Source organism: Peromyscus maniculatus, chromosome 8 (assembly GCF_049852395.1).
Source record: "Peromyscus maniculatus bairdii isolate BWxNUB_F1_BW_parent chromosome 8, HU_Pman_BW_mat_3.1, whole genome shotgun sequence".
In the NCBI taxonomy this organism is placed as follows: domain Eukaryota; kingdom Metazoa; phylum Chordata; class Mammalia; order Rodentia; family Cricetidae; genus Peromyscus; species Peromyscus maniculatus.
Window position 1 is genome coordinate 102,180,799 of NC_134859.1, and position 20,771 is coordinate 102,201,569.

Here is a 20,771-nt window from a genome sequence, read left to right on the forward strand (position 1 = left end):
TTCCTGGCCCGTTCACTCCCAGCAACCCATCTCCCTTGGCTCAAACCTACAAATAACCGGGGGATGAGCTTTTTTTTTCTCAAGATGCCAAGACTGTCCCTCCATAGAAGGATGGAGCTAGATCAAAGTCTAGTTTGTGGCAGTCTCCCAAGGACCTTCCGACTAGCCTGGACCCCTCCCCAGGAGGCCAGGGACTTGATGCAGGCAGCGGCAAAAAGCCTCACAAGCTATAGGGGCGGTTGCCCACTGGAGCTTGCAGCTCAAGATGTGAAAGTTCCTATCCAAGAGGGAGATTGCCCAGGCTGGCTATCAATCGCCGACCATTAGGTCGTCTTCCCTGCTCTAATTCATGTCTGGGTGGGAACTCTCAGGGAAAAGCTCAGTGGAGGGCATGTGAACCCCAGACTTTTGAGACCCCGGAGTTGCTTCAGGCCCTGGCTTCTCTGAGCGTCGGTTTATTCTGTACCAAGAGCACTCCTTTCCAATCAGCTGGGAAAGGCCTTCCTGAAACCACAGCCATCTTGTCTACCACATTCACCTGCCTTCCACCCCAGCCCCAACCAACGGTACCTGGTCACCCACAGTCACGTCCACCTCCAGCCTACCCCTCCCCAGACCCTAGAGCGCCATCCAGGCCAGGCCTTTATTTCTCCGTCCACAGGCTAACTGGGAGTCCTGATGAGGGTGTGGTACACGGGCTTGACAATGAGATGGAGATGCAGTGCGTTCTCCACCAGGTACTCTGAGTTGCGCCTCTGCAGGTCTGCGTGGGCCAGGAAGTCGCCAGCCTCCTCGCTGCTCTGATGGAAGCTGTAGGCGTGGCGGACCAGGAGGCGGCCCTGATGGCGCGCACCCACCAGCACGGTCTTCTGGAAGCTCACACCCGCCGCATCGCCTCCGCTGCTAGCCGGCGTGACCACCAGCCGTGGCCTTCCGTCCTCGGGGCGCGCGGCAGGCAGCGCAGTGCCCGCAGCGTCCGCGTAGACGGGTCGCAGGCTAACGGGCAGCCAGCGTGGGGAGAAGAGCACGTTCCAGGTGATCCGGCGACCCGCGTCGTGGCCGCTCGGACCCAGCTGCGTCTGGAAGCTAGTGCTGCGGTCGTCGCGAGCCGGGTTGTTGATGACCCACGGGGCGCCCCAGGCGGGCGCGAGGTAGTTGCGCGGCAGGAAGGCGCTGCTGTTCACGTGGAAGAACTTGGCATAGTGCAGCGGCGAGGCGGCGTGGAACTGGTAAGCTTGCAGCAGGAGGTCTGCCACCGCTGGGCCGTGGCGCGCCAGCGCGGCGGAGCGCGCCTGCAGCTGGAACAGCTGTGCCGGCGGGATCATGGGGTAGCGGATGGCGCGCAGCGCTTTCTCGGCCACCGTCGGGGGCGGCCGCGCACGACCCAGCCAGGCCTCCAACGCGTGGAACAGCTCCAGCTCATCCTGCAGCACCAGGTCTGAGCGCTGCAGGAGCTGAGCCAGCAACTCCGGGCTCACGGCGCTCCACTCCGCACTCCCGGCCACGGCGGAAAGGTTCCAAGCCAGGAACTGCAGGCAGCTCTCACGCAGAGCCTCATCCCCGGTGCTCACTGCATAGTGATACCAGCCCACAGCTGGGCCTGCGCCTCCCGCCAGATGCGCACGCATGTAGTCAGCCACACCTCGCTGCAGGGATGCCACCCGGTACTTGGTGGCCAGCCTGTGCAGCGGGATAGCCTGGGCCAGCAGGACTGTCAGCTCACCGCAGTACAAGTACCTATGAGAGAGTGGAGAAGGGGCCCGTTGAGATGGCTCAGCAGTTAAGAGCACTTGCCCAGGGGACTAGAATCGGGTCCCCAGTATCCAGCCCTCTTCTGGCTGGAGGAGGGCACCCATTACACATGGCATACACTCACACAGACGTACAAGTTAATAATACGATTTGAAATTAAAAATAGAGGCCAGGCGGTGGTGGCGCATACCTCTAATTCCAGCGCTCTAGAGGGAGAGGCAGGGGGACCTCTGAGTTCGAGGCCAGCCTGGTCTACAGTAGAGTGAGTTCCAGGGCAGTCAGGGCTACACAGAGAAACCCTGTCTCAAAAAACCTAATGATGATGATGATGATGATGATGATGATGATAATAATAATAAAAATAAACATAAAGATAGGAAGATTGGCAGCGCTGGGTCTGGACGAGGCCACCCACTCCACCCCAGCTGGTTTTCCCAGAACACGGCCTTTTTTGTAACCAGGAACAAACAGGATGAACGGGCCCTGAGGCTTCCTGTCTTTCCCTCTTAAGTTCCCTTACAGCTTGTTCAAATATCTTTTAGCTTCTGGTGCTGTGGGAATCACATGGATTTACTGAGCATCTCCTAGATAGCTAACTATAAGCTAAAATGAGAAGGGGCTGTTGATAACCTCAGAGTTCATAGTCTGGATTTAGATGCCATCTGACCTCCTCCATGCCACTAGACAAGGCAAGTCCTTTCACTTAGATGAATCTTAAACATATCTAGGAAAGGGGGAGAGCCCCCCCCCCGCCCCCATAATGTTGTCACAGTGAGAGGCAGTGGAAAGTCTTGCTACAGAGTACACAGCCAACCCGGGCTACTTCCTATCACGGGATCCCCTTTCCTTTGCAATGGGGCCTTTCTTGTTGCCCGGTTTCCCTTCCTTGTTAGCTGTTTCACTGTCTCTGGCTCTCTTACAGTGACCCCACCCCCACCCCCACCCCCCCTCCCCTCATTCTTCCTGGTAGTCCCACTGGCACACAGCACCCCACTAGGCTCTATGGGAAACCCTTCTGTTTTGATCCCTCTTCCTGTTGCCTGGAACTTGGAAGTAATGTCTGGCTGGAATCCTGCAGTCACCATGTCAAAGTCATCGGAATAGGGTTGGTTACCTCCTTAGACTATTTTCCAAGTCTTTCCCTGTGCAGGGACCAGAGAGGTGACACAGACCTGGCTGACCTTTCTACTCCTTAGCCCTGTGGTTCCAAAGCCATGTGCAGGTTTAAGAAATGGCTGGTCTCAGGCTGGAGAGATGGTTAAGGGCACTGGCTGCTCTTCCAGAGATCCTGAGTTCAATTCCCAGCAACCACATGGTGGCTCACAACCATCTATAGTGAGATCTGGTGCCTCTTCTGGCATCCAAGCATATATGCAGGCAGAACACTGTATATATAATAAATAAATAAATCTTAAAAAAGAAAGAAAGAAAGAAATCTATCCAAGAATCTATCATTTCTCTTGGCCCGGGTAGACTTGGAAGGGGATACCAAGGGCAGGAAGTGGCACACAGGCCACAGGAGGGCAAGAGGGCAGAGGAAGCAGGGATAATGGAGGTGTGTGTTGTGTGTCACGCTATGGCTTTAAACCTCTAAGGCCAGACCTCCGTGCCCCTGGCGGTGGAGAAGCCGGGGGACTGTGGACAGGGTGCAGCTCGGTGCCCTTCCCCTACATACCTGATGAACTTGTCAAAGACAGCCGTGCAGTCCCGGGGCTCCTGCAGCAGCACCTCGCTCTGGTTGCTCAGCAGCTCCCGGAAAAGCTCACTGTGTAGCTCCAGCAGCAAGCGGTGGGTGTGGAAGGCTCGGACCTCGTCGGTGCCCACAGCCTGGACTCGCAGGACGACATCGCTGGCATTGCCCTGCCGCAGCAGGTCCTGCAGTCGCTGGAGCAGCATCTGGGAGTGGTTGATGGAGGTGCCTGCTGCCTCCCCACCCACGTCGGCTCTCTGAGCTGCAGCAGGAGGGGACATAAAACAGCCTGAGAAGGCACCCGGCCTGGGGCCTCCAACTAAGGCCGCAAAGGGATCAACCGGTGACACAGGTGCCAGCCTAGGGAGGGGGCTGTGTGCACACACCAAGTGCGTGAGTGTCCAAGAGTTCGTCCTGGTTGGGCATGGTGGCCCCATGCAGACTCGGGAGGGAGTCCTTAGAAGCAAGGTGGCCTCTGGTCGGGAAGAAGTCACGGAACAGCTGTTGTGTCCATGATACTAGACCTCCAGGGGAGGGTGAAGAAAACTCTGGGTCCCCACCTCTCTCACCTCCTCAAAAACTTGTCAGAAGTGGCACACTCTTGTGTAGTGAGCACTTGTCATGCAGCTTCTGGGTGGCAGTGAATGAGCCAAACCCAGTTCTCACACTCAGGGAAGCTCAAAGGATCAGACTAGATGTGTAACAAGTATTCAAATGAAAGGGTCAGATACAGAAGGATTGTCCCAAGTTCAAGGTCAGCCTGGGCTACACAGAAAGGATCAGATCAAGTGCCACTGTTTAACAAGACTCAGTATAAAAGTGGGGGACACCAGATGGCTCAGCCAGTCAAGGTACCTGCTGACAACATGAATTTGGTACTAGGGACACACATGGTGTACGGAGAGAACTGATTCCTGAAAGCTGTCTGCCTGTGTGCAGTGGCACATGAGCACACACACCCCACCACCACACACACAAGGTAAAATAAATAAAGTGTGATTAAAGAGGGGAGGGTTCCTAGAGAGAACATCTAAGCTTGAGGACCTGAATTCTATCCCCAGAAGCCAGGTATACTAGCTAGGTGTGGTGGCACAAGCTTGTAATCCCAACACTGTGGAGGCGGAGACAGGTGGACCCCTGAGGCCCTCTGCTCAGCCAGCTCACCCTAATCAGTGAGCTCCAGGTCAGTCAGGGGCCCATCTCAAAATACAAGGGAGATGGACAGAGGGTACCCGAGGAACCGTACCTTGACCTTAGGCTTCCACATGCACACACACACACACACACACACACACACACACACACACACACTCTAAAGCAAATAAATTTAAAAAATAAATAAATGCACAAGTGAGCGCTCTGAAGCCAGCCCGGGAGAGCGTGCACAGAGACAAAGGGGGAAGCCACGAAAGACCCTTGGTGGGAATGGGCTTGTGGGGCTGGGGTCAGGGACAGGGCTGGGGAGACCAAAGTGAGATCAAAGCTGAGACAGCAGGCATGGGTTTTCTCTCCTCCCTCCCTCCCTCCCTCTCTCCCTCCCTCCCTCTTTCCCTTCCTTCTTTCCTTCCCCACTCCCCTCTCTCCCTCCCTCCCTCTCCCTTCCTTCCTTCCCCACCCTTCTCTTTTCTTTTTAGTTTTTTAAGATAGGGTCTCTTGGGGGAGGGGGAGGGGGCAAGAGGGGGAGAACAGGGGAATCTGTGGCCATTATGTTGAACTGAATGGTGTTGTAAAATAAATTAAAATAAATAAATAAATAAAATAAACAAAACAAAACAAAACAAACAAACAAACAAACAAAAAAGATAGGGTCTCTTGTAGCTCAGGCTAGCCCTGAATTCATTACTAGCTGGGGTTTGCCTTGAACTCTTGATCCTCCCCCTACCCATGTGCTGGGATTACAGGGACACACCACCACACCCAACTGGGAAGTACAGCCCCAGCTCTGTTCTACTGGGTTCCGGGTCTGTGAGACAGATAAGGGGCCTAAGGAAGTATGGTGGACCAACCAGTGAAGGAACAGGACTGTCTGGGTAACTGAGTGTTGAAGCTGGTGTCCCCCTTCCAGGGAGGCCCGTCTCTTGGGTTCTCAGGGAGGCCATGGGGTCAGATGGGGACACAAACTGAGTTATAGAAAAGATAGCCCCCAGCCAGAGTGTGTAGGGAGCCTTGCAAAGTGAGAAAAGGGGGTGTCTAACAGTTAGAACTGCAGAAGGGCACCGGCAGACTGCTCCAGTGCGTGTGGACACACACACACACACACACACACACACACACACACACACACACACACGGTGGACATGCGGCTTATGTGTGGATTGTTGAAAGGAAGGCTCACAAGAGTGAGCATCTGTGTGTGGGAGAGGGAGACCCGAGAAGAAAGGGAGCAGCTGCTGGTGAATCTCCCAGCCCTGCCTCCCCAGCTGTCACTCTGAAGGACCTGAATGCTGATGACATCCCTGTGCGGCCTCTGCCTGGACCCAGCTGCCTGAGATAACAATAGTGGCCTTTTTGTCATTAAGACCCCTGCCTGCTGCCCAGCCCCTCTTCCCCTGGAGGCAGTCTGTCCCTTCTCCCTTCTGAGGACCTGTCGGGTCTCTCAGTGTTCTCCGTGGCTGGCTGGACCACGCCACCTCCTGGCTGCCCTATGTAGCTCCTAGTAGAAGTTCTTGTCCCCACCCCTTACCTTTTCCCTTACCAGACACCTAACCCCGCCTCGGCCTACTCACCTGCACGCGTGACCAGTCCTACCAGGGCCAGCGTAGCCCAGAAGCTGCCCCAGGACCCAGGCTTGCGGTGGCCTTTCCTAAGCATCTTTGTGCTCTGCCCCCAAGTCCACTGCAGGGACAGTCAAGTCCAGGGCACTCCGATCCCATCGCTCCTCCTTATATAGGACCCAGCAAGGGGACAGCACCCCTTTCCTGCCCTGCCTCCCTCCCCCTACCAGTCTCTGCCATGGATTGGTGGAAGCTGGCCCCTGCTGTTGCCTAGGCAACTACTTAAGCCAGAGTGTGGCAGCCCCAGGGGCTATTGTGCAGGCCTGGGCCCCCAAGGGGAAGAGATCCGGACACCCTCCTCCCCCACCTCTCTGGACAACCCAGCAAGGCTAGCTGTTCCTCTCTGGGGAAGTTTTAAGCTCTCTGAAGGGCAAGCAAAGGGCTTCAGGACCCCTGGCAGCCACCAGCCCCCAGGCCCAGCCTCCATCCTGGCACAGAGCATACTTGGCAGTGTCCTGGTGAGCAGGCTGCAAAGGGAGAGACTGCAAGAGGCAAGGAGGAGCTGGCTCGGGTTCTACCCCTCCCCCACTCTCATTTTGGGGTGGGCCGGTTCTCCAGAGGAGAGGATAAGGACCTTGAGTAGGGGTATGGGGTAATGGAGATTGTTCTCATGCTGTTTGTTGAAGAGAGTGCCTGTCACGCTCTGGAGAAGGTGATGAGCCTTTTGGAAATCAGCACAGGGACTGACCATCTCCTACCAGGGACACTGTGGCCCTTGCTCTAGGGACACAGCCTGTTTCCCTACCCAGGCGGCCCAAGTTCAGTTCACCCCATGCATGGCCCCATGTCTCAAGAATTCCCCTCCCTAGAAGGCGTCTTCAGCAAACCTGGCACGGTAGTCCATGTATAGGGAAACTGAGGCAGGGAGCTAGATTTCGGTCTCAGTTAGACAGTACAAAGAAATGTTCTGAGAACAAAAGTAATGGAGGTGGAGGGGCGGATCTAGAGTCCTGTGTTTGTGTGTGCATGTCTGTGTGTGTGGTGTGTGTGTGTGTGTGTGTGTGTGTGTGTGTGTGCAAGTGTGTGATGTGTGTGCACATGCATGTGTGTTTTCATGTCTGTGGTGTGTGTGTGTGCGCGTGTCTGTGTGGGTGGTGTGTGTGTGTGTGCAAAAGTGTGTGGTGTGTGTGCACATGCATGTGTGTTTTCATGTCTGTGTGGGTGGTGTGTGTGTGTACAAGTGTGTGATGTGTGTGCACATGCATGTGTGTTGTCATGTCTGTGGTGTGTGCGTGTGTGCGCTGTTGAGACCTCACCTTTGCATAAAATCAACAGGATTTGCCCCAGTTCCTTGTGAGAGACACTCCCTTGAAGTTGACACATACAAGTCAGTGGATCCCGGGAAATCTGAGATCCTGCTCTGGGGATGTGTCAGAACTTCTTGTCCTTGCTCTCTGGATCCCTGGGACCAGCTTCTGCACTGAGTTCTGTCCCTTTCTGGTACAGAGAGAGCCGACAGCTTCACCTCCTCCTGCAGCCACAGAGAAAGCAAGAACTGGGTCTGGCACCAACCTTGTCCGGGTTGGCAAAATCAGAGCTGCCCGGCTTAGCAGAACCGCCTCCCAGCTCTCTCACGCCTGGTCTCCCGTGTCCAGATGGACCATCCATCTCCCGCTGGCTGCCTGCCTACCCCTTCCTGTAGACTGTACCATACCTAGCTCCACTGAAGCTTCAGACACACTGAAGCTGCCTGAGCCTGTGTGCAGCAGGGAAGTCCAGCTTTGGAGGCAGCCAAGCTTCCATGTACAATGCCCATCAACAAGAGAGACTGTTATTCAGTGGTAATGCTTCTCACCCCCTTCCACGGGGATCCTCAGTCCCTCCTCCTCACCAGTGCCTCCTCCTCAGTCCTTCCTCCTCAGTCCCTCCTCCTCAGTCCCTCCTTCTCACCAGTCCCTCCTCCTCCTCAGTCCCTCCTTCTCACCAGTCCCTCCTCCTCAGTCCCTCCTCACCAGTCCCTCCTTCTCACCAGTCCCTCCTCCTCAGTCCCTCCTCACCAGTCCCTCCTCCTCAGTTGCCCCTCCTCAGTCCCTCCTCCTCAGTCCCTCCTCCCCAGTCCCTCCTCCTCAGTCCCTCCTCACCAGTCCCTCCTCCTCAGTCCCTCCTCACCAGTCCCTCCTCCTCAGTCCCTCCTCCTCAGTCCCTCCTCCTCAGTCCCTCCTCACCAGTCCTTCCTCCTCAGTCCCTCCTCCTCAGTCCCTCCTCCTCAGTCCCTCCTCACCAGTCCCTCCTCCTTATCAGTCCCTCCTCCCCAGTCCCTCCTCATCATCAGTCCCTCCTCCCCAGTCCCTCCTCCTCCTCAGTCCCTCCTCCCCAGTCCCTCCTCCTCAGTCCCTCCTCCTCAGCCCCTCCTCACCAGTCCCTCCTCCTCAGTCCCTCCTCCCCAGTCCCTCCTCCTCAGTCCCTCCTCCTCAGTCCCTCCTCACCAGTCCCTCCTCCTCAGTCCCTCCTCCCCAGTCCCTCCTCCTCAGCCCCTCCTCACCAGTCCCTCCTCCTCAGTCCCTCCTCCTCAGTCCCTCCTCCTCAGTCCCTCCTCCCCAGTCCCTCCTCCTCAGCCCCTCCTCACCAGTCCCTCTAGATGTCTCGCCTATTTGCCCAGTGTTCCCAGTGGCGGGCCTGGATGTCATGTTTCCTAAGCAAACCAATGGATGGTTACAGACACCTCAGGCAATGATCTACCCACTAGAAAGAGGTGATTGGCATTTCAAGTGTGAGGAGCCAGGATGTCTCAGGCTACCCAGAAGACTCCCCACCCCCCACCTCTGACAGGCCCTTCCCATGATTCTAATTCCCTTCATCCCTGCCTCTCTTCTAATGAATTAGAAACTGACTTCCTGGGCGAAGCTTCCATTGCCACAGAGTGTGCAAGCATGTGTGCATGTACATGCTGTGTATTCACACATGTCTGGAACAGGATATGTACAGCAGAGTGCTCAGGTGAGTGACGGACTCCACCACATTTTATTCCGCATCCTCCACTCCACCACCACCTGAAGCTCCGTCATTCCTTGAGCACAAGTCTGAAGATCTCACAAGCAAGAACAGTCCCCAGAGAGGAGCCAGCACAGTGTGACTTCCTGCCCAGGGTACGTGTGCATCGTCTAAGGGACTTGTCTATGCTCAGCCAGAGCTGGTACAGCCAGGGCATACGTGTCCACAAGCTCAGGATAGCTTTCCTGGGAACACGATCTTCTTAGTGGATAGCAAGGTATCTCAAGAGGGTCTAGAAGCAACCGGAAACTTCTACAGTCATGGCAGGGGAGGTTTGCTTTAGAAACTACAAAGGTGAAGATCTCTCTGACATTGATCTTGAGGGAATATGGAGGAAGGGTGGACCTGAGGCCCAGCCTGCCCCTACCTAGCAGCGTCCTCACACCCGTAATATCTTCTGTCCACTCATGAATGACTCAGTTCACTGGGGAAGAGGGACTCTTGTGAGTTTGGGTCCTAGGCTAACACCCCCAGTAGGCTCACTAACGATAAACAAAAGAAAGCCTAGGTGAGGTCAAAGCAGTTGGGAATTCAAGGTCAGCCTCTGCTACCTAGGGAGCTTAGGGCCAGCCTGGGCTATGAGAGACCCATCCCCAAAGGGTAGAGGATCTTTCCCTAAAGTCACTGCCCTGCTATGGACACCTCACAGTGTCACAGCTTCTTTCCTGTTCAGCACCCTTGATCACGTCCTTCACCTGACCGGAATGACCTTCTCCATCCAACAGTCAGCCCTCCAGTCCACAGACCCCTTTTCCCTGGAGCCTCAGCTGACAGTGGCCTCTCTTCCCTGGCACATTGTGTGAGGGAGTGAATAGAAGAGCCTGGGGGAGACAGAGGAGGAATGAACCCGAGTTTGAATCCAGCTTCCACACCTGTGACCCCCACCATCGTGCTTACCGTCTCTGATCCTTGGTCTCCTCGTGTGTTAGTGCCGGTAGGCAGATATCTAACGGGGCTGCCATAAGGATGAGCAGTGGAGGGGCAAGAGGTGTATGACCCACATGCTGCTCCCACCAGGTAGCTCTGGATGGACGGGTGGTGGCTGAAGCTGTTGAGGACCAGGAGACTGAGGTGTTGCTGTTGGTTGGTTACACCTTTCACCTTACCCAGCTAGGTCATAGCTACCTGCCTAGAGGGCACAGCCCCTTCCTCTGCACTATCGCTGGCCCACCCTGGCCACTGACACAGACACGGTGTAGGAAGGAATCTCCCTCCCCAGGAAGAGGCCATTTACCTCCGAACAGGCTCTGTGCCTGGTGATGACTTGGTGGCCCCTTCCCTCCCACCACCTAGGTCCTGTCGAGTACTGCCATCCCCTGGGACAGTGTTGAGAGTGCTATCCCCCTGGCTGTGGATCCTGCAAACTCCAGCTCTTGTTGTGTGGACCTCAATGCTATCGACAGGCATGACATCTTCGATGGGGTGTGAAGGGTCCTGGGGCCCACATGTCCCTGAATTATGGCATTTTCTGTCTAGAAAGCCACAACATCACTATGAGGATTCAAAGGCAATTTTTAAAATATTTTATTAATATTTTATATCCATGGGTGCTTTGCCTGCATGTATGTCTGTGCATCACGTGCATGCAGTACTCACCGGGGCCAGAAGAGGGCATCAGACCCCCTGGAACTAGAGTTTACAGATAGTTGTAAGTTGCCAAATGAGCACTGGGAACTGAACCCCTGTCTTCTGGAAGGTAGCTAGTATTCTTAACTGCTGAGCCATCTCTCCAGTTCCAAGGCAATTTTTAAATTTTTACTTCTCTCTCTCTCTCTCTCTCTCTCTCTCTCTCTCTCTCTCTCTCTCTCTCTCTCTCTCTCTCTCTGTGTGTGTGTGTGTGTGTTGTGTGTGTGTGTGCTTGGAGGCCAGAAGAGGGTGTTGGACCCTCTGGAGCTGTAGTCATACAGAAGTTTGAGAGCCACCAGACACAGGTGCTGGGAATTGAACTTGAGTCCTCTGCAAGACCAAATAGGCTATAGTTATATAGATTTGTATACAAAGTCCCTTCCATGGGGAAGGACCCAAGGGTCAAGGTCAGGCTGGAGGAGCTAAGCTAGCTGAAGACACAGATAAAGAGGTGCCCTCCTTAGCAGATGGAGCTTCTCTCCTCTACCCTGCCTTTGCCTCACCCCTGATCCAAAGGCTCTGGTTATCTGTATAGGTCATAGAAGAGCTGTAATGAAGAGTATTGGACTCTGTCTGAAGAACACTTAAGCTTCCCTATAAAGTTTGCATCCCTAAAAAAAAAAAAAATAAATAAATAAAAAAAAAAAGTAGAAATGGCATAGCTACCTTCCTTGCTCCTCAGACCTGGTTGGCCCTCCCAGCATCTTGAAGCAAGGTCTGCCTCTAACTCACTCCTGACTCATGTGCAGGGAGGTGGAAGTCTTCAGGACCTGTCTGTGGCACTAGATTTTTTAAAGATATATTTTATTTATTATGTATATAGTGTTCTGTCTGCATATATGCCTGCACACCAGAAAAGGGGATCAGATCTCATTACAGATGGTTGTGAGCTACCATGTGGTTCTGGGAATTGAACTCAGGACCTCTGGAAGAGTAGTCAATGCTTTTAACCTCCGAGCCACCACCTCTCCAGCCCCAGCACTTGCTTTTTCTGAGCTGAATTCCCAACACCACTGCCCCGCAGGCCGCACCTGCCCCAGTCTCCCTGCTGCCAAGGAGGCTTGGTGGAAGCTTGCAGGACCCCTGTGTGGCCACCAGAGGGCAGGCACAGAGACTTCTGCTGTGAGTATGACCGTGTGAGCCTTGGGGTCAGGCGAGTTGGCTCCAGTCCCAGACATGGGCTCTAACTTAGGGAGTCAGAAAACGCCTATCATTCCCTGCCACACTTTCTGGTACATTTCCAGAAACTAAGCCACTACCACTGTGGTATCTTGAATGAGAATGCCCCCCGTAGGCTCATATGTTTGAAAGTTTGGTCCCCAGTGAATGGAACTGTTTGGGATGGATTAGGAGGTGTGGCCTTGTTGTAGGAGGTGTACCACTAGGCGTAGGCTTTGAGGTTTCCAAAGCCCAGGCCAGGCCCAATCTCCCACTCTCTGCCTGCTGCCTGTGGATCTTGATGTAAAACTCTTAGTGGCTACTCCACCACCATGCCTGTCTACCCCCCACCATGATGATCATGAACTAACCCTCTAAGACTGTAAGCAAGCCCCAGTTAAATGCCTTATTTTATAGGAGTTGCCTTGGTCGTGGTGTCTTCTCACAGCAATAGAGCAGTGGCTAGGACAGTCATGGAAGGTGACTCCAGAGAGTAGGTCTCATTTCTGCACCCCGGGCCGTCCCCCTGGAGTCTGTGTCCTGACGCACACGGTAGGCCAACCTGGTTACTCTTCACCCAGGTGCAGGGAACTGCCAGCCACAGATTCCAGCTTCTTTGGAGCGTTACTGGCACCGGCTGGTGTTTATTTACCATAGAATGGTGTTCCTGAGAGCTGCTTGGCTGCGCCACGTCCAGGAAAAAAAAAAAAAAAAAAAAAGAACCAGCTTGCTAGAGCACAGGGTCCTGTGTGCTCCACACTGCTAGCAGTCTGCTCAGCCTTCTCCTGGGAGTAGCACAGCACATGGCTTCCTGCTGGCCTTTGTCCCAACATCCCTGCTCCTTCAGGTAGCCTGGACCTCATCCTACCCACCCACTGGGTGTCTACAGGTAAGAATCTTTTGAACCTGATCCCTGGGACCTCTCTGGGGATCTAAGCCCTGCCTGCCTTCCTCTAAGGCTTGGTGCTAACCCCCTGTTCCGGCACACAAATGTCCTCCTTTCTAGAAGCATTATGTGGGTGCCCACAGAATCAGCCCCCTGTATCCTTCAGCTTTCCCCAAGAGCCCCGACTCCAGGGTGTGGCTGCCCCCACTGAGTCGGGCCAGTTTGCCATGGGCCCTTGAGCACAGGGCAGCTGTCTAGAGCTGGGCCACCTCCTGCCTTTTCACTCTCTTCCCTTTCCCTCCAAGCCCAGACATACCTCTTTAAGCAGATCCTGATCCACAGCCTTTCTGTCCCGAAGCCCCCTACCCAGCGGACTTTCCCATAGGAGAAGTCACTGTGTTCCCACTGGATCCGCTGGAGACTCCATGGCTGGGACCCTCGCGCTTCCTTCCCTCTCTCCCACTTCTTTCTTGTTCCTTCCCCACCCCCACTCTCCCCCTCACTGCACCAACAGACCGGAGCGTGGAGGCAAATAACCCTCCCTCAGAGCGCCAGAGTGAGGGTCACGGCCTGTGATGCCGCAAGGTGCTGTGGGGAGCTCAAGGCAAAGCTGCTGGTGACCTGGGGCCCAGGACTCAACACGATGGGCCTTGCAGGACCAGAGACAGGTAAAATATTTTCCAATGGGGAAAGGAGCATTAAGATAAAGGGCAAGTGCAGGATGTGAGGTGGGGGTGGGGAGGGGAGATGGTGGAACTGGGAGAGGGGAGGGGGGAGGGAGGTTCCTCCACTCATCTTCAGCAGGAAAGAAAACGCTGTAAGTAAAGATGTGTGTAGGGACCGTCATTCCATACTAGCCCCTAGACAACTGTGCCACCTTACTCTGGGACTCAGTTTCCCCATGGGACAAGCTGAGTCATTTGAGCATCAGTAGTGGGAACCTGTGAAGAGAGACACTCTTGGCTTAGGAAGGAAGGAATCCCAGTTAGTCTTTCCTGAGAGGGGCTGGCTGGTGAATGAACCTGAGCACCTGAGCAGCTGCTGGGAGCCGCCGCCGCTGGTCAGTCACGCAGCATCCTTATTAAAGGTGCAGCCACTCTGGTCCCATTCTAGACTCCAGGCGTCCACAGCTACCACAGGGCAGCCGGTTTCCTTAGTGGCAGGGATGATGATGCCGGGGAGGCCGGCCCCTTGCCAAGGGCTCTTCCAATTGATAAGAGAGCAGATGGGGTGGAGGAGGTTAGAGGGGCGGTCCCAGGGCTCTGCATGGAGCAGTACTGAATAGAAGGGCCTTAGGGCCAGACGGGCTGCTGTCAATCAAGCCCCTATCTTTTTTGTTGTTTTGTTTTTGTTTCATTTTTCATGACAGGGCTTCTCTGTAGCTTTGGAGCCTATCCTGAACTAGCTCTGTAGACCAGGCTGGCCTCAAACTCACAGAGATCCACCTGCCTCTGCCTCCCGAGTGCTGGGATTACAGGCGTGCAGTACCACCACCCGGCCCAAGCTCCTATATTAAAAAAAAAAAAAAAGTAACTGCTGTCGCTCTGCCTTTCCATCCTTCTTAGCTGGGCAGCCACAAGTGACTCCGCTGCCTACACTCAATGGGAGTAACCCAAGACACGATGATGTGGTTGGCCACTGGCCGGAGATTCCAGAGAGGTCACCATGCGTGGCTGGTATCATCCCTGTCATCTATTACAGTGTCCTGCTGAGCCTGGGTCTGCCTGGTGAGTGGAGAGCTAGGGTCTGGGACCTCAGGCCCTCCTTCTTCCAGTCCAGATTCTCTCAAGATGGCTAAGTCACAGAGGATCAGTGCAGCGCTGTCTCAATTCCTGTGTAACCTATTGTGCAGACTGGAGCCAGAGGAGGGGCCAGCGTGTTGATGTAGGAAAGGCCAGTGGCCTCGTTCAGGGTGCACTCCCTAAGTCTAGTAAATAAACCTACACCTGGCTCCCAGGCTACCCCTCTGCTCTGAAGGACATAGCAATCCTGAGAAAGATGTAGGCTGGAATGCCAGCATGTGGGTGCCCACCTAGTTGAGCCCATCTGTTACCAACATGGCCCATGGCCGGGGGGGGGGGGGGAGGCGATGGGGCAAGGCTGACTAGATCACCCATCTTGACGGAGTCTGCTTGGTTTTCGTTTGACTTGGTTCTGTGCTTACTGGGGACAAAACCAGGACCTTTGGTGTGCTAGGCAAGTGAGCTGCCACTCAAACTAGACTTCCAACAAGCTGGAGGGCTTTGGTGGTGTGCACAAAGCCCTGGGTTCGAGCCCAGCACCACATAAACTGGGTGTAATGGTACACAGTTGTAATCTCAGTACTTGGGAGATCCAGGCAAAAGGATCAGAGGTTCAAAGTCATCTTCAGCCCTATAGGAAGTTTGAGTCCAGCTGGATCTGGGAAGATAGAAACAGGAAGTACAGGCAGGGCGTACCAGGATACCATGTGAGTTTCAAGCCAGCCTGGGCAATTTAGACTTTGTCTCAAAATACAAAGTAAAAAAAGGCTACTAGACTAAGAATGTACTGCCATAGTATAGCACATGTCTGGCCCTGAGTTCAGCTTCCAGTACTGCAGGAAGAGGTAAAGAGGGCCTGAAGGGCGGAAGAGATGGCTCAGCAGTTAAGAGCATTGGCTACTCTTCCCGAGGTCCTGAGTTCAATTCCCAGCAACGACATGGTGGCTCACAACCATCTGTAATAATATCTGGCGCCCTCTTCTGTCCTGAAGGTATACATGCAGACAGAACACTATGCATATTAAATAAATAAATCTTAAAAAAAAAAAGAGGGAACTAGAAACAGAGCACACAGGTGGGAGGGGCCATGCCAGGTGGGAGGGGCCACGCAAACATCTTGAGAAGCCCACTACTAACACCCGTTCTAATGCTTCTGATTTCTCCCTTCCATGACCCGGGTCTCCATCAGTCAATGTCCTGACTACAGTGGCCCTGGCCCGCCTCGCTGCCAGGACCAGGAAGCCCTCCTACCACTACCTCCTGGCACTCACAGCCTCAGATATCGTCACGCAAGTGGTCATCGTGTTCGTGGGCTTCCTCCTGCAGGGAGCCGTCCTGGCCCGAAAGGTGCCCCAGGCTGTGGTACGCACGGCTAACATCCTGGAGTTTGCTGCCAATCACGCCTCAGTCTGGATTGCAGTCTTGCTCACAGTGGACCGTTACAACGCCCTGTGCCGCCCCCTGCGCCATCGGGCCACCTCGTCCCCAGGCAGGTCCCACCGCGCCATTGCCGCCGTCTTTAGCACCGCCCTGCTGACCGGCATCCCGTTCTACTGGTGGCTGGATGTGTGGAGGGACGCAGACCCCCCCAGCACTATGGACAAACTCCTCAAGTGGGTTCACTGCCTCGTTGTCTACTTCATCCCCTGCAATATTTTCCTGGTCACCAATTCAGCCATCGTCCTCCGGCTACGGAAGAAGAGCCAGCGAGGGCTGCAGCCCTGGGTGAGCAAGAGCACAGCCATCCTCCTGGGTGTCACCTCCCTCTTCGCTCTCCTTTGGGCACCGCGCATCTGTGTCATGCTGTACCACCTGTATGTGGCCCCCGTCTACCGGGACTGGAGGGTCCATCTGGCCTTGGACATAGCCAACATGGTGGCCATGCTCAACACAGCTGTCAACTTTGGGCTCTATTGCTTCATCAGCAAGACTTTCAGAGCCACAGTCCGACAGGTCATCCACGACGCCCACATGTCTTGTACCTTAAAGTCACCGCCCAAGGGCACAGTAGTAGAACTTGTGTTGAAGTCCGTAGGGCCAGAGCTGTAGAGAAAGGGGACTAGGCTAGATATCCCAGGGGCCTCAGGGCCACTTGCAAAAAGACCTTTGCAACTGTTTTGTTCTGATTTTTTAAGACAGGGTTTCCCTGTGTAGCCTTGGCTGTCCTGAAACTCGCTCTTGTAGACCAGGCTGGCCTCGGACTCAGAGATCCATCTGCCTCTGCGTCCTGAGTGCTGGGATTAAAGACGTGTTTCCCCCACTGCTGTTGAGACCTTTGCAGTTGTATCCATCAAAACTTCACCAACTTTGCAATCTGGGGAGAGGAAAAGGCTCCCCCTTTAGGTGATTCCAGGTAGAAAGAAGAAAAAAATTAGCCACCCTATAGGCTAGCTTCATTCCAATTCCCATTTTCTGGGGGAAAGGATAGGGCTCTGCTGGCCCACACATCATAACAGCTGCTGGGGTACCCCTTTGTAAGGGGCTTCCCACCTGGCACATACAGGAAAACATTAATGTTAGTTGAATGGAGGAATGGGATGATGGATGGATGGACAGATGCACATATTCATGTGAACCTGGCCTGTCTCTCGCTCCCTAAATTGGTGGCCTCTTTGGCGTCCAGTGATAAAGTTGGAGTCTGAAAAGGAAGCTACCAGCAGAGACTCAAGGCCTTTCCTGGGCTGAGGGAGCCAATGTTTTTGGCTGAGCAATGGGAGGTGCCTAGATGAGAAAGAGAGGTTCCCAGTGTCTTAAAGCAGAGTGGGTGTCCTCAGGCCTAACCCAGCCAAGGAGAAGCAATCAATCCCTTTGGTCTCAGACACCCTGATTTGATTCTGAATGTCTCCTTGCACCAGCACCACAGTGAGTCTATGGGTCTTGCTTTGCCCTCATCAGCCCAGGGTGCTAGAAACTGGTGTGTGTGTGTGTGTGTGTGTGTGTGTGTGTGTGTACAGGTAACGTCAACCCCTGAGCCTTGGAGGAAGATCTCTCTCCAGCACAGGAAGAGAGGCAGAGTGACTGAACTAATAGGATTGGAAAGTCTCCCCCACTCCCTGACCCCTGCTGGGCCCCTCTTGTTGGGACTGCCTCCCCCTCCCCCGTCCTGGGGCTCAGCAGGGAGAACCCAGCAGATGGACTGCCCACCTGCTGCAGGCCTTGGGTAAACACATTAGCGGCCAGCTGGGGCCCTTTGCTGCTTCCCATTCAGGCTGAGTTGACCTCTCTCCTAAATAGGTGCTTTGGTCTGAGCCGCACCTACCTTCATCGCTACTGTCTGAAGAGCTGATGGAGGCCAGGCATACAGTTGGTGCAGAATAAATGCTCAGCTTTCCCCCCTTCCTCTCTCACCTGTCAGGAGAGCAGTGCACTCAGACAGGAGCCTTCAACCACCTCTGGAAAGAGGACAATGGGAGTTGTCACTCTTATCCCTCAGCCACCATGCTCAATGCCATCAAGCTCTGAAAAAGCAAAATGTCCCCAAGGATGTCACAAGCATGTCGTGGCAGCGCGACTTGAACTGAGAGATGGCTTCTAGTCTTGATGCAGCTTTGGTGTGCTGGTGTGTGCTAGGCTGCTGCTCTAGGCCTTTGGGGATGGGGGAGGGGGCTTCTAGCTACACCCTGTGAGAGCAGATGCATGCATGCATGTTCTCAGCCACCAGGTCTACTTCCGAGACACACACAATGATGAGATGAGAGAAGAGGCTAGGAATCTGGGCGCTGCCTGCATGTGCTCTGCCACAGTGGGCACTGAGCAACAGAGTCTCCAGTGTGCACACACAGATGTGTGCAGGGCAGGATGGATACATGGGGCTCTGTTCCTTGCTTAGGGTACAGGGGGTGCAAGTGCAGGCAACTAGGGAAGAGGGAACCCCAAGAGGAATGGATAGTGTCTGTCTCGGCTCAGACTAGTCCATCCCCTGCATGGAGTCTCTGGAGAGAAAGCAAAAATTGCCTTTGATATGGAGCCAAATGGAATAGTGGTTTCCTTCCTCTCCGGTGGGAAACCTCTGAAACCCTACAAGGGAGTGCCAGGATCAGGGACAAGCAGTTGTCTTCACAGACAGCAACGACAATTGTAACCAGAGGCTTTTTTCTGTCCCACCCCGTCCCACGGCCACTTCCAAATAATCACTCAGGGGCTTATATTAGTTATAAATGCTTGGCCAATGGTTCCAGCTTATTACTAGATCGCTCTTACATTTAACTTAACCCATATTTCTTTTTTTTTTTTTTTTTTTTTTTTTTTTTTTTTTTTTGGTTTTTCGAGACAGGGTTTCTCTGTGTAGCTTTGCGCCTTTCCTGGGACTCACTTGGTAGCCCAGGCTGGCCTCGAACTCACAGAGATCCGCCTGGCTCTGCCTCCCGAGTGCTGGGATTAAAGGCGTGCGCCACCACCGCCCGGCCTAACCCATATTTCTTATCTATGCTTTGCCACATGATTCGTGGCTCGTTACCTCATTTTCTGCATGTCTTGCTTCCTCGGCGACTGGCTGGCGGCTGCCTGACTCAGCAGCTCTCTTCCCTTCCTTAGTTTGGTTGTCCTGCCCACGCTTCCCACCTGGCTATCAGCCAATCAGCTTTATTATTAGCAACGAGAGCAACACATATTCACAGTGTACAGAAGGACACCCCACAGCAGACAACCACATCAGGGGCTGGGCCAGCTACAGGACCCTTCTTCCAAATGCCAGGTGCTCCCATTCCCAGGGAGACCACAGAAAGCAAATGCTCTCACCTGTCCCTGAGCACTGGTGAAACCAGAAACAACCTTCCCCCAAAATGGGTGGAGAGGTACTGTTGAGGCAGGTAGAGATCAGCACCGGTGGCGACTTTGAGCCACCAGAAATGGGGTGTTAATGCAAAGACGACCCCATTTGTACTCTGTAGTGGGTAGCCATTCCAACCTTGATCTGGAAGTTCCAACCCCCTTTGAGGCTTCAGTAACTGTCACAGTGGGGCCAAGAGAGGACCCTGAAGACCTGAGATCCGGATGTGCCGTCTCTCTTGGTTCCTGGACCCTGGATGCTGGAGGTAGACCGAGCAGAGTTCTCCAGAGAACACCGCCGGACTGCGCTACGTCTTTCCCAGACCCTGCAACCTACCTATTCCTTCATTTGTAAGTTACGCCACTAACTCAAAGGATTTTTTGAATCCAGGAAGTGGAGAGCCACTGGGTAGCATTTCCAGACCCTGTCTAAAAATAAGTTAAAAAAAATGTGAGGCTGAGGAGATGGCTCAGTGCATCCCACACATGTACACGAATATACACAAAATTGCACATCACACACAATTACACACAAAAGAATTAAAATAAGGTTTTCAAAATAAGGAGGAAATGTATTGGGTCACAACTTTTAACATTTTTGTAGACGATAGATGGAGTGATGACACAGTGCACACCTTGTAATCTCAGGACTGGAGAGGTGGAGACCGGAGTATCGAGAGTTCAAGGTCATCCTCGGCTACCTGGGGAGTTTGAGGCCATCCTGAGCTATGTGAGACCCTGTCTCAAAATAAAATAAAAATAAATTTAAAAATTAATCAGCGATCATTTTGTTAGTATAACCTTGAAATGTAAATGACAAATGCCATCACATATCTGCTCTCAGCTTGGCATGTTGACACACACCTGTAATCCCAGTACCTGGAAACCTGAGGTGGGAGGATCATGAGTTTGAGGCCAGCCTGGTTATATAGCAAAAACAAAGCAATCAAACAAACAAAACAAAACAAACCCCCAAAACGATCTGTTCTTGCTTCTTTGTGAACTTTTAAGGGTTTTTGTCGGGGCCATTGGAACCAGACCTCACTATGGAGCCCAGGATGACCTGAACTTAGAGCAATTCCCCTGCCACAGTTGCCGAGGTCACCATGTGAGCCGCCATACCTTCCTTGAAGCATTTTCTTGTTGATAAACTCTCAAGTGGTTTTTAGAGGAGAAGGCCTCCCCCTAACAGTTTTCTTGTCCTTCCCCGTTCCTCCCATCCTCCACCCGCCCACCCATACTCCTGCTGAAACATCAGGACTGATGGGAATCTACTTTGGAGTCATGAAGTCCTTCCTTGGGGTCCTGGCTTCCGGGTGACCATGCATCAGTCAGTCATACAGACTACCACTTAGCTTCATTAGCTTTGGGGGACGGTCACTGGT

The 20,771-nt window shown here is 53.7% G+C and overlaps 2 protein-coding genes across 2 annotated transcripts; one reads left to right on the plus strand and one right to left on the minus strand.

The window, feature by feature from the left end:
* Nucleotides 1–422: 422 nt before the first annotated feature.
* Btbd17 (BTB domain containing 17) lies at nt 423–6,355 on the minus strand. The gene is made up of 3 exons (XM_006970433.4): nt 6,169–6,355; nt 3,428–3,704; nt 423–1,737 (listed from the first exon to the last, which is right to left on the minus strand). The coding sequence occupies exons 1-3, from the start codon at nt 6,251–6,253 to the stop codon at nt 663–665; spliced, it is 1,437 nt and encodes a 478-aa protein (XP_006970495.1). The 5' UTR covers nt 6,254–6,355; the 3' UTR covers nt 423–662.
* Nucleotides 6,356–13,394: 7,039 nt separating this feature from the next.
* Gpr142 (G protein-coupled receptor 142) lies at nt 13,395–16,872 on the plus strand. Its single transcript, XM_015995864.3, has 3 exons — nt 13,395–13,545; nt 14,443–14,604; nt 15,809–16,872. Exons 1-3 carry the CDS (start codon nt 13,521–13,523, stop codon nt 16,666–16,668), a joined length of 1,047 nt encoding a protein of 348 aa, XP_015851350.1. The 5' UTR covers nt 13,395–13,520; the 3' UTR covers nt 16,669–16,872.
* Nucleotides 16,873–20,771: the final 3,899 nt, after the last annotated feature.

Bases quoted from the DNA above. Each gene is read 5' to 3' on its own strand.
- Btbd17 (XM_006970433.4), bottom strand. From the start codon at position 6,253: ATGCTTAGGAAAGGCCACCGCAAGCCTGGGTCCTGGGGCAGCTTCTGG. The intron at 3,705-6,168 runs GTGAGTAGGCCG...CTCCTGCTGCAG, and splicing joins AGGACTGGTCACGCGTGCAG to CTCAGAGAGCCGACGTGGGT. The intron at 1,738-3,427 runs GTATGTAGGGGA...ACTCTCTCATAG, and splicing joins GTCTTTGACAAGTTCATCAG to GTACTTGTACTGCGGTGAGC.
- Gpr142 (XM_015995864.3), top strand. From the start codon at position 13,521: ATGGGCCTTGCAGGACCAGAGACAG. The intron at 13,546-14,442 runs GTAAAATATTTT...CATCCTTCTTAG, and splicing joins CCTTGCAGGACCAGAGACAG to CTGGGCAGCCACAAGTGACT. The intron at 14,605-15,808 runs GTGAGTGGAGAG...GGTCTCCATCAG, and splicing joins GCTGAGCCTGGGTCTGCCTG to TCAATGTCCTGACTACAGTG.